We start from the raw sequence: 12,869 nt of genomic DNA, 5'->3' as shown, positions 1-12,869 counted from the left end.
AAGCAAAATTATTCAAGACTGGAAACTGAAATTCTTTTCTAAGAAACAACATATTTCAAACAAAAATTGGGGCTAAAAAAGTTCATCTTTGAACAGCTGTACGGGAAAAGCGTCTCAAGAATGAGAAAATACTGGAGCGTCCAGCACTAACCCTCAGCCTCCTAGTAAATCCACCACGGTACTTCAAAATACGATGTCGCCTTGTTCTCAAGTTTACTGCATTCACCAGAGTTTCTGAAAACTTGACTTCTAACTCAATTTAAAAGCTTCACCACGGGGATCTGAACTCATCCGAGATCTTTAGTAGATGCACGTATAGTATAAATGTGACAATCCTAGGTGAGTTTGCTTTTGAGTTACAGCATTTACAAGATCTTTAGAAAACGTGACTTTGAGGTCAAACTCAGATTCGAACCATCCACGATTTTCAGCAGCTGAACCTACAGTTTCAATTTCGAACTCCTACATCACTTGGTTCTCAAGATATCTAGTTCACAAACTTGTGTCTGGCCTCCAGTGGGACGATGACAACACCCCACGAACACGGAGTAAAAACCTATCCATCCATTCTCTTCCACTTCTCCTTTTCAGGGTCGCTGGAGCCCATCCCAGCTAGCATAGGGCAAGAGGCTGGGTACATCCTGGACAGTTCGCCAGTCTGTCGCAAGCACGGGGAGAACATGCAAACTCCACATGGGCAGGAAAACAAGATTACATTAGCCATATAGCTCCACTGAGTCACATTCAGTGATGACTATATCAAGTGCACTCTGCTGTGCCCACCACTGAATTTCTGACTTCCGTAAAGGAGTCACTGGAAATGGAATGGCTCTCCTCGACTAGTCTAACAGACCTTTTCCACTTAGGTCAGCTCTATTTGGTGGTAGTACCTGGTACCAGGTACTCTTTCTGTACCTACTCAGCTGGGATTCCAAGTGATCCGAGGTGATTCAAAAATGTGATGTCATGCCACCGATTGGCTAGTCGGTGGCATCACTCGATAAGTCATGAGAGCATCTCCTTCACAAAAACCAAAACTGCCATTTTTAAAGACCTGGCAATGAGAGAAATGGCTACACATAAGAACCAACACAAACCGAGTCAAGCAAAGTAGGTACTGGTGTAAAAGAGCTCTAAGCAAAAAGGAAGCAGATGATTGTCAGCATTTGCCTGCAGGCCCCCTCCTACCTTCTCTTTCCTTCTTTTTTAGTCTTTTCCTGCGTCTGTCAATAGAAGCAACCTCAGACTTCAGGGTCATGTAGTACTTTCTGATCTCTTGTAGCTTTTCCTGGAGGAACGAGATCCTTTCTGTGCTTGACATGCTGTCCAGCTCATCTGAGGAAAAGTCAAAGTGGACACAGATCAGATTAAATCTCGATTTTAAAAAGAAAAAGAGGTCCAACAATTTAAAATTGTTTAGAATCTCTCAGAGCATCCTTCAGCATCAACATGAGGTTAAAGTTCAGGTGGAAGCACTCTGTTGTGTTTACGTTGTGCCGTGAAACATAAGTTTGCCCACAGTGGCCTATAGCTGTGTCATTTGACATGTTTGAATTGTCAGTTCATGAACTGACAATTCAGTTCAAAAGTGACACTGCAGTGTCACTTTTTAAACACAGGGCGCGTGTGTGTGTTCGTACCAAGTTGGAAGGTCCACTTGTAGGTGCGTTGAGGGGTGGAGAAGCTCTGTTTGTCTTGTTTGTGAGAAGACGGAGATGAAAAGCTGGGCCGAGACTTCTGAGACTTTGACAGAGACGAGAGACGAGACTGGTCCTCACTGTCACTACTGTGACCTGGAAACAGTTTACAACAGTTTGTAATGCAGTGGATTCACAGTTCTACTGTTAATCGGTTGGGTCACATTAACTCAGCAATGAAATGGCTACAAAAAACAACGGCGTGCTCCCGAAGTGTGACGAAAAGCCACAAACAGAGGGCAGGTATATCGCCGACTCGCCTTTATTGTAGCGTTCGTGTTGCATGCAAGTACGTCGCAGCACACTCAGACATGTTGCTATGACAGCGACCACGCACATCAGGAGGTACTGAAGTGTAATGGAAAACCAGTCGATCCGAGTAGGCACTCATGGAACGAGGCTCACGTTTGAGCGGTTTACCATGGATCTGATTGATTATGTATGGAGCTCAGAAAATTAGAATAGTGGAAGAAAGTCTTTTTTTGGTAACTTAAGGTAAAAGGTCAAATTTCATACGCTATATTAAATATACAGTGAGTAAAATATTTGATTTTTTATATTTATGATAATTTATAAGCTCATGAAAATCAGAAATGACAAAGTATTAAAAACATTTCTTTGATTAATCAAAAGGACTTAAAATACAGAAATGTTCACTGAGACTTAGTACTTGGTTGGAGCTTAATAATAAATGACTACATAAATATGATGTGGAATCATTCTGTGGTTTTAGGGAGCTTATGGCACTGCTGAGGTGTTACTGCAGCACAGGTAGCACCAACACTACAACTTCCAACGGGGTCACTGTAGATGATAAACTTTGACAGTTGTGCTTTTACAATAATAAATATGTGTATGTTACATTTTTGTGTCCAGTCAATTAAAAAGTCAATTAAGTCAATTAAACAATAAAATAAAATAGGAAATTAGCAGTTCAGTCTGTTTCACACCGAGTGTTTTAAGCACAGCTAGTGCCTAAAATTAGCCAAAATTCATTTCTACCTTTTCATAATGTTCTTACTTCGTAATATTTAATTTATGCTATTTCTTACGTCATTTGTTGTGCCCTTTATTAGTTTAATGTCTATTTTAACTTCATGACCTGTAAATGAAGTGACCTTTAATTCAAGTGGTTTCATTAGTTGTGGTTAAATGATTAGTGTTACATACTTGTTCTGCCAAATCTAAAAACTGTTCACAAAATCTGACCTTAATATGAACATAAATTCAATTTAATTTCAATTCAATTCAGTCAGAGATTTGAACTTGTCTGAGACTGTTAGTAGATGCACTGATGTATCAATTTGAAATTCCGAAGTGACATTTTTCTGAAGTTATTGCGTTCACAGAGGCAGCGTGGGTGTCCACGGTACCCCATCAGCCTTTCACAGCTGGTGCTAAAAACTTAAAAAATAAATGAAATACTAGAGACCACCAGTGTTACTCCTCAGCCTCCTAGTAAATGCAGCCGTGGTATCAAACTCCTACTTCAGTAGGAAGTAGGGTACTCCATGACCTGAATGTGCTTCTTTAGAGTTGTATTGGGATATTGTGATGCTGGAACTGAAACCATCCATGACCCATCTTCAGTGCTGCGGCTGAGGGAAAGAGGTTCTTGTATATGATCCACTGGCCCCTAAGTACAATTGTCCTGTTCCCTTAGCAAAAATACAGCCGCCAAAGCGCGTTTCCATCCCCAGTTTGCCCAGTGTGAAGAAATGGATTCTGTGAACAGTCTTATACATACTACTAGTTGAGTATCCAATTGACTGATTGTGGTCTGTGTGCCCATGTTCTGTAGGAATTTGGCTAGGTTGTAGTGGATTCAAATACTTATTTCACTCAACGACATGCTAATCAGTTTATAAATTATGTGACATGTTTTCTATTCTCTCTCTGCATTGGAATAAAAACACTCACACACTGTTCACTTCTTTGGAAGTGAGCAAGCAGAGGATGAAATGATCATAACGCAACTTTAAGAGTTCAGAATAACAGCAAGATTGGACATTTCTAAATTAAACAGAGCAAACTTCATCTGGTTCAACCTGCAGAACAAGTCTTCATTTGATATTTACAGTGCAGAACCAAAACTGACCTGCTCCGTTCTTCTCCACCCTCCCAGGTGTTTGTGGTCGTTTCTGGTTCCGTTTTTGTTTCTTGGCTGACGGGCTGGAGTTACAGTCAGTCAGCCTCTTCTGACCTGAAGGGTCAGAAGTCATATCTTACTTGTGATACAATCCAACTGATAAGGTCGCATTTCTGTCTGTTGTACCATTGTGCTCTTACCTCTGTCTTTATTTTCCTGCAACGAGAGAGAGGTGGAGGACGAGGAAGCACTGCCATCAAAACCAGGGCTCGAGTCTCTCTCCTGCTCACCCTTTACCACACACCCCTCCTCCTCAGTGTCACACTTACGTAGTTGGTGCACCTCGATGGGAGTGACTTCTGGCAGAAAGGGCCTGGCCTGAGGCTGAGGGAAATGAGGCGTATGAGGGGAGGGGAGGGAGGAATGGATGAGGTGGGGCAGTGGAGGGGGGGCTTGTTGCGACTCATTGACTATAGGGAAGTGATGATCCAAGGAGGGGATGGGCTTCTCCTTCTCATCTGTATCATCCAGGTCCACCTCATGGCAGACCAGTGATTCTGGATCGATCTGTGGTTCCAGCTCCTCTGTATACGCCGGCTCCTGGGTTTCCAGAACAAGCGAAGCTGTCCCAGAAGGCATGACTGGTACCTTTGTGGCTCCACCTGTAAGATGCTCCTTTGACACCTCTTTCTGTGGCTCTTCTGCTGGGTGAGGCTGTTCCTCTGCTATCACCACTCCCTCACTGCTCTTCTCTGAGTGGAGTGGTAAGGGGAGAGCTTTTGGGGAAGCTCCTGCAACCATTTTGGTGGTCTCCTCCTGCCTTCTGTCAGGACGGGGTTTCTTTTCTGCTGTCTTTTGGTCTCCTGCCTTACGCTTGAGCGCCACGCTGCTTCTTTCCTCTGCCTCCTCCTCCATCTCCTCTGCTTCCTCCTCTTCAGTGGCAGAGTCAGTGTCCGAGTCAGCAGTAGACGCCTCAGGCAGGAGGTGTGGGGTGGGGAGACAGTGGAGCACTACCATTGGCTCATCTTGCCTCTTAAAGACGCTGTGAGAAGAAGGTGATAACGCTGGTGCCTGAGAGCGGCTGGCAGTGGATGCAGGGCTGGGGTTGGAGAGGGGGGCTCTAGGGGGTGTTTCAGAGCCTGCCTCCCTGATGTTGCTCCTACGACCTTTCACTCTTGGCGAGGATGCAGGAGTAGTACAGTTGTCCTCATCAGTGGAGGAAGGCAGAGAGGAGGGCACCTGCTGCTCCCTTTCAGGAGGAAGAGGAGGTGGGGTCCTGCTCAGACACATCTCAGGAAGTAATTCTTGCCTTAGAGACATTTTGTTTTCGTCTTGGACAGACGCCGTCTTTGTGACTGGTGACATTTTGTTTTCTTTGTCCAGATCAGCTGGCAGCACTGCAGCTTCCTTTGCAGGGTTCTCCCCCTGCTCTGCCTCCTTCCTCTCTGATTGGTTTAATTCTTCATGAGCGTTCTCCTCAGGCATACTGGGACACAAGGCTAAGGCAGCATCCGGGAGCTGAACTGCTGCTGCACAAGTTGCTGTATTGCTGTTAGGAGATGCCATGACATTAGCTAACCCACTTGCTTGCTGCTCCTCTTCTGCTTCCTCTGCCTTGGAAGGTGAGACTTCAGCTCTGCCTTGCCATGGCGATATTTTTTTGTCAGAAGGGTCTTCTGATTCACTTTCATCTGAGGAGTTCCCAGAATCCTCTGCAGGATGGGCATTGGTTGGTTAGTTAGTAATTACTGAATGGATCAATTACTATAAACAGAGCTGTTCTCACCGTTGGATGCTCTGTCTGAGTCGTACATGCCAGAAGTCCTTCTGGTTCTTTTCTGGGGAGTGTCTGCAGAGAGAATCACACATCAGACACAGAGACAGACACCTCACTGTGATGGTCAATTCAAACCGGACAAATACAGCTTTTCCTGACACGTTGGATGTGTGGCATCTTGTGACATGAACATACACTATTGCCAAAAGTATTCACTCACCCATTGTACCACTATAGACCTACAAGCCTCATGAGGCCTTCAGATTAGCTCAAGGACAGTGCTTAGAGACAGCGCTCCATGGAATAGGTTTCTCCATATCACCAGGTGCAGTGGTGTATCTGACGCCACTGCATGATGAACTGGGCCTTTAGTTCCAGTCAAAGGAATTCTTGATACTTTGGGATACCAAGTCATTTTAGATAGTTTCATGCCCCCAGCTTTGTAAGAACCGTTTGGGTATGGACAAAGCATGCTCATGAGGACATGCATGAGCAGGTTTGGTGTGGAAGAGCGTCACTAGCCTGCAAAGTCCTGATCTCAACCCACCAGAAGACCACTGGGACGAATTAAAGTGGAGACAGCGTGGCGAGCCTTCTTGTCCAACATCAGTGCGCTACCTCATAAATGTACACTACTGGTCAAAAGTTTTGAACACACCAATTTTCTAGTTATTTATTATAATTCATGTCGTTCCAGTCCAATGAATGTCTTCAAATGGTACAAAGGTAAGTGGTGAACTGCCACAGGTTAAAAAAAGAAAAAGCTAAGGTTACCCAAAACTGAAAAATAATGTACTTTTCAGAATAATAAAAAAAAGGCCTTTTTCAGGGAACACAGCATGGGTTAACAATTTAAACTGTTCTGCAGCAATGGACGTTGATCAAGCCTTGAAAACTGGTGCTACTAATTCCTACAGCTGTCCCAACTTTTATGGATTACTTCCCCCTCTATCTGCATAAAAGCAGTGTTGGATCACACTGTGGTACCATACCCTCATCAGCATTAGTCGAACAGTGTTGTACTGCAGAAAGTAGTGTGATGGTACAAACATGGAGAGAAAAAGGCAATTAACAATGGAAGAGAGACAGACCATGATAACACTTATAAATGTAGGTCTGTCCTACAGAGACATTGTAAAGAAAGTCAAAGTGTCAGTGAGTACAGTTTCCTTCTGCTCTCAGAAACAAACTGTGACAGGAAGAGGTCTGCAGACCCAAAAACACGACTGAATCAGAGGACAAGTTTCTGAGAGTTAACAGGTCGTGTGATGGCGGCTCACAGGACAACAGCTTCAAGCAGCTTAATAGTGGTCGTAGTGAGCAAGTCTCAGTTCAACTATGAGGAGAAGACTTCAAGCTGCAGGTTTGACAGGACGAGTTGCAGCGAGAAAGCCAGGCAAGACAAAGAGGCTTGTCTGTGCCATGAAACACCGACACTGGACTACTGAAGACTGGAAGAAGGTATTACGGACTGATGAATCAAATGTGAAATCTTCAGTTCATCTCAAAGGAGCTTTGTACACCGTCGAGTAGGTGAAAGGATGTGGCATCCAACTGTCAAACATGGAGGAGGAAGTGTGATGGTCTGGGGCTGTTTTGCTGGATCCAGGGTCGGTGGCTTGTAGAGTGGGAGGCACCGTGAACCAAAACAGCTACCACAGCATTCTGCAGCGCCATGCAATAAGACATTAAGCTGCATAATTTTCAATTACAAAAAAAAAAAAAAAAAGAAAAAAAGAGAGAAATTGGGGTTTTCTAAAACTTTTGCCTGGTAATGTCCTTCTGGGAGAATGGTCAAAAACTCCCATAAACACATTCCTAAATATTGTGAAAAGCATTCCCAGAAGACTTGAAGCTGTTATAGCTGCAAAGGATGGGCCAACATCATATTAGACCCTATGGACCAAGAACTGGATGTCACTCAAGTTCATATGCTGGTGAAACCAGATGAGGGAACACTTTTGGCAATAAAGTGCACTACTGAGCGGATTTCTTTGGTATGGGCATGCTCTGTACAGCTTACTGTCTCCGTTGGCCATACTGGAAGTGTCAGTCCTGCTGCTTCTGCAATTGGATCGTCCTTCGCTACTTGAAGTTTTGCTACGCCCAGTGGAGCTGTTGGGTGTAGTCCTGATCTGAGGACGACCACGTTTCCCTACAGTTGGCCTGACAGCCGCCATCACTGCTGGCTTCTCTTCTTCCTTATCGAGCTCGTCTTTGTCTTTGGTCTGTTGAGTGGAAAGAAAACAGTGCGATGACAATAAAAAGGATCTTTGTCCTTATGATCTCCGTTCATCTCAGAGTGAAGCTCATCAGGCTTTGGTCAGAGAGTCAAGGTAATTCGACATCACAGGACACCTGTGCACCAAACAAAACCTCTCAGCTTTAACACTCCAGGCAGTCACACAGAAACATTCAGCTTTTATTCATCACATGAACCAATGGTTACTTTTCACCTGTATTTAATGAAGAAAGCTTTTGATCACATTGAAACTCCATAATTATCCATCCTTCAATTTCTGACATGGCATCTCACCTTCACCTTCTTCTTCTGCCTCTTCTTTGTTGCTTTTTCTACAGGCCATATAATTCGGTCAGCCTTCACCCACTCATCATACCTGTGCATCAGATACACTTGTAAGGACACACTCAAATACCACCAGGTCACACCATCACCTAACATCCCTAAGCACCTGTGACACCAACTTTATTTTATATTTTTTCAGAGTTTAACTGTGGAGCATCTCTGCAAACATAAAATATTCTAAAAGTCTAAACAACAATAAACAGGAAAAAATAAAAAAGCAATTTCATGGCCACCACAAGATCATTCAGCAACACCATGTAAACCACTCAAAAAACTATATGGCAGCACGTGGCTGTGAGAGCAGCATCAGTGTGCTGGGAGAGATTAGTGACATGGAGACTGTGCTCAGTGTGCTTTTCTACTCTTTTATTCCTAACGTGTGTTAAAACAATGAGGTGACTGCTAAATGTCACAAATACTGGCCAAAGAGCTTGAAAAGCTCGACTGCAATGTCAACACTGTCTCCATGGAGACAACAGGAGAAGCGATACACCACCTGTTCCAGGTAAATATTTGTTAAAGTTGTACAAAAAACACCTGAGGCATTTCCTGCATTTTTAGGTAAATAGTTTTATATGATTTTGTTTTTCGCAACATTTTTACACGACTTTTCGAAATTTTAAATTTACATTTCAAGTTATGAAAATGATTCATTAAACATGTTCGAGGTTTTCACAGTGAACAAAAAGCTTTTCCTACTCTGATTTTTGTTTGGTTTTAGGTCAACTATATTAATGTAATATGTAAAAATGAAAAAAATAACTAAAGTCAGAGATGTGAGGGTGTGCTTAAAAAAACAAAGGAAAGGCACCATACGTGGCAAAGAGCTTTTAAAGGTGAAATAAAGTCAAAAACAACTGTCCTACACTGGTAGTATTCATATGCAGTACATATGTAGTATTCACTGTACACAGGCACCGCGTGTCTGACAGACTGACCTGACATTCCAGCCGTAATAGTGAACCAGGTAGAACTGTTCACCATTGTCATTGTCAGTCTTCTTGATGTGGGCCTCATAAATCTTCTGAGTCTTTCCTCTTCCGTACTTCACCCTGACCTTTGTTCCAGTTACAGTGTCTCCATCTTCTTCATTCTCACTCCTGACACACACACACACACACACACACACACACACACACAATATCAGCAGCCAACATCAGTACATGCCTGTATTGTATTATTAAGACTACTTTTAGCCCTTTTCCACTACCACCTACTTGGCTTAGCTTGACTCAGTTTTTAGGGTTTTCCATTAGGTGGTGTTGCCTGATACTAGGTATTGTTTTAGTGTCTGTTAGGTCGGGGTTCCAAGTGAGGTCAGTCAATCCAAAAATGCTTTTCAACAGACTACATGTCACTGACTGGCCAGTCAATAGCATCACTTGATGTGTCGACGGCATCAGAAAAATCAAAACCAATTTTGAAACCCAGAAACGAGGGGAAAAAAAAAAAAAAAAATAACACTGTGGTCCCCGAGTCTGACAAAAACATACAAATGATGTCAGGGGCCGTGGTGCTGTAATGAGCCCACGCACACTGAGCTGACAGAGTCAGGTCAGCAGTGGAAAAGAGGCTTTTGTTACTGTGTAACATTATAATAAAAGAAAACATATTGTATGAGCTTATATGATTGAAATTAATGAACATATCTTGAATACAGGAATATAATAGAATCAATATAAGAATACTGTGATACCATAACGTACAACAACAGAAGTTTAGCTTCTGTTAATATAAAAACAGTCTGAACATAATAGCATATTTAAATCATTTCAGATAAAACTCTCTCCTTCACATTTTTCACATTTCTGCATCAGTACAAACGATATTTTTCTTTTTTAATTCAAGTGTAACTTTTGTAATTATGTTTTTACACCAACTTCATTTTCACCTCATCTTTTTTACTCATACCCATGTTTTGGTTCCTATTATTCATTATTTTTTGTTTTTACCTGTCTCCTCTCCTCCTCTCCCCCTCCTCCTCTTCTTCATCGTCCTCATCCTCCTCGTCATCGTCAGAGCCTCTCTCAGAGTCATCATTTCTTCTGTTGCTGCGTCTCCTCACCTCCCTCTGCTGTTCCTCGCGGTTCTCTCCTTCTCCTGGTCCTCTCTTATCCAGCTTGGAGGAGGTCTCTCTCTCTGCTTTCACCCGACTCCCCACGCACCTCCTCCTCCCCTGAGAAGAGACGGGGGGAGAAAACATTTCATGTGCTGAAATACTGCTTTGTTAGCTCAGTGTGAGCTTATGCAGCACACACTGATTTGAGGTGTCAGCATTTCTGTTGGTGTTGAAGAAATCTCTCACTCTTGGGGATGACTGTCTCTCCTTCACGTCTTCCTTCTCGCTTTCGCTCTCTGACTCCACCTCCTCCTGTTTGTCAACAACTGTCTCCACCTTCACCGTTGGTGTAGAGGACTCTGTTAACGCTGCCCCTGCTGCCTTTTGACTGGCTGGTGTGGCAGGAGGGCGGGGGTTGTTGTGATGGATGGTTCTGAAAGTAATGGCTGCAGAGCGGCAGTACTCCTCAAACCCATAAAGGTACCTGACGACACAAATAAAGGGTCAGTGGTCTGTGTGGCATGAGTTTTGTACCTTCCTGTTGTGTTCGGGTCAAATCTGCCCGATTTACAAATTAAAAAACTCATAAATATTGTGTTTTACATCCGATTGTCTCGAGGCCTTAGGTCATCCTCCACACTATGCACTTGAACATATAACAGTGATGAGCACCTCTTTCGTTGAATTTTGAGTGTTTTAATCAACTTTGTCACATCTGTGGTGTTCCCGGTCAAAGGTGACCACCATAGGAAATGAATGGGAATCCAACCCGCACACCCCCCTTTGGCCTCTGACCCCCTGAATGACCCATTGACTCACCCACTGAACTGAATTTGGTGATTAAAAATGTTTCTTATGTTAATTTAAGAGCTGTTAAAACTGACTGGTCAATTTTGACCGGGAACACTAAAGTAAGGGGGTGGGGGGTGAACACAACCGGAGGGTAGAGCTGGGCGATAGAACGATGTATTGCGAAATAACTTTTTCTCGATAAAAAAATGAAACTATTGCGATAGGCCTCATCTCTCTCTCTCTTCCTGTCTTAAAAAAAAAAGAAAAAAAAAGAACAGCCAATCCAAATTAAGTAGCACATAGCCGAACCAATCACAGCCGCAGCGTCACGTCACGTGACTTGTTACGTACAGCACAAGTGCCAAGCCGCACATGTGTATTTGTTTGGGAAGCAGCCAGCCGTCGTGCCGGCCGGTTAATGGAGGAGATGAGTTTGCCCGCTAGAGAAAAATCAGCCGAGAGCTTGGGTGACCAGGTTACCGAAGAGAACACAGATGACGGTTCCAATGCCGGAGAGATTGTTGAAAGGAAGGGCCAGAGAAGTTCCGTAGACTAAAAGCGCTAATTCGTCATCGAAAACAACCAGGAGAATCCCTGCGAAGCAACAATAGTCAACTGAGTCGGCTTTCTCCAGCGTCTCACCATATGACAAAAAAGCTAAGAGACATAGCGACATAACGAATGCCATAGCCTACCGTCTTGCTAAAGACATGCTACCAATAAACACGGTCGAAAATGAAGGATTCAAGCAGCTAATTGAGGTAATAGCTAAGCTATACAACAAGGAGAGATTGAGAATTTCCTTTTAGTTCTCAGTTTATTTGATATTGACAAAAGTTAGTTTGTTTTACAGAAGAACAGACAAAATTGACTAAGATTTATTTTTAGAATTAATATTTTGTTTCTAAGTGGAATTGACAATTAAGTAGTCCGTTTTGTTTTTTCTATTTTGAAACTTAAACGCTTTAGCGGCTGCCTTTTGTGTAGTTTGCAATATTTGCCTTTATTTATCTGAAACTGAAGTCTCATGTTCTTTAAGTACATCTGCCCTGTTGAACTTATTATGGGAAATAAATATTTAAATCAAAACAAGCTGCTGATTATTTCACATTTTACTTGTGAGCAGCATTTAAATCTTACAAATATAGTTATCTGGCTTATATCGTGATATATATCGTTATCGCCTGAAATGAAAAAAACATATCGTGATGTGAAAAAAATCTTATATCGCCCAGCTCTACCGGAGGGTTAAACAGCCTTCCTCCGAGATAAGACTTTGCTACAAACACCCACACGACAGAGTTTTAGCTGTCATACTGACGGCCTCACATTTAACTATAATACTTTTACTAGGGACTGAAGCACTGAGAGTGAAACCTCGTATCTGTGTGCTTATTGCTGTAAGAAAAATCCGATACAACGCTGTGTCGTACAGCAGCGAGGAGCTCAACAGGGTTTATCGCACAGCGTAACTTCTGACTGACTTGCACTCGTGCTCATAAGAGAAGAGGACGCCGTCTTTCAGAATGCATGAACCTAGTTGGTTCATTCTCTGTCCACAGTTGCCTGTAAAATTATTTGAAATCCAGCAGCAACACAGTAAGGGCAATGTGTCTCACACACTTCGTTTTTCACAGGACCGCATCTCAACATGTCTGTGAAGGTTCTCAGTCATCCAACTCATCACAGTCTAAGGAGCACGGAACGAGAAGTGTCTGGACTTCTTTAAGGCTACATCCAGACTAATGCGTTTTGGTTCAAGGAAAACGCGGCGTTTTGGAAACGCTCTCGAAAACACATACATTTGAAAACGGTGCTTTCGCGTCGCAGTGTGGACAGCGAAAACAGACTTTTTGAAAATGATGACG

The 12,869-nt window shown here is 43.0% G+C and overlaps 1 protein-coding gene across 2 annotated transcripts in view; it reads right to left on the bottom strand.

Annotated features, from left to right (window-relative positions):
* arid4a (AT-rich interactive domain 4A) overlaps positions 1-12,869 on the bottom strand; it is a 39,481-nt gene that overhangs the window by 2,268 nt on the left and 24,344 nt on the right. For both annotated transcript variants that reach the window (XM_005477722.4, XM_005477723.4), the window contains exons 15-24: positions 10,456-10,693; positions 10,103-10,326; positions 9,089-9,250; positions 8,100-8,181; positions 7,587-7,791; positions 5,573-5,635; positions 3,987-5,498; positions 3,796-3,900; positions 1,641-1,793; positions 1,189-1,335 (exon numbers count right to left, since the gene is read on the bottom strand). In XM_005477722.4, the coding sequence (XP_005477779.1) occupies positions 1,189-1,335; positions 1,641-1,793; positions 3,796-3,900; positions 3,987-5,498; positions 5,573-5,635; positions 7,587-7,791; positions 8,100-8,181; positions 9,089-9,250; positions 10,103-10,326; positions 10,456-10,693 (2,891 nt within the window). The remainder of the gene's footprint in view (positions 1-1,188; positions 1,336-1,640; positions 1,794-3,795; positions 3,901-3,986; positions 5,499-5,572; positions 5,636-7,586; positions 7,792-8,099; positions 8,182-9,088; positions 9,251-10,102; positions 10,327-10,455; positions 10,694-12,869) is intronic.

The sequence above is a fragment of the Oreochromis niloticus genome, linkage group LG19 (assembly GCF_001858045.2).
Source record: "Oreochromis niloticus isolate F11D_XX linkage group LG19, O_niloticus_UMD_NMBU, whole genome shotgun sequence".
NCBI classification, from domain to species: domain Eukaryota; kingdom Metazoa; phylum Chordata; class Actinopteri; order Cichliformes; family Cichlidae; genus Oreochromis; species Oreochromis niloticus.
Note: the sequence above shows the minus strand (reverse complement) of the source record. Positions and strands in the feature narration are given on the sequence as shown.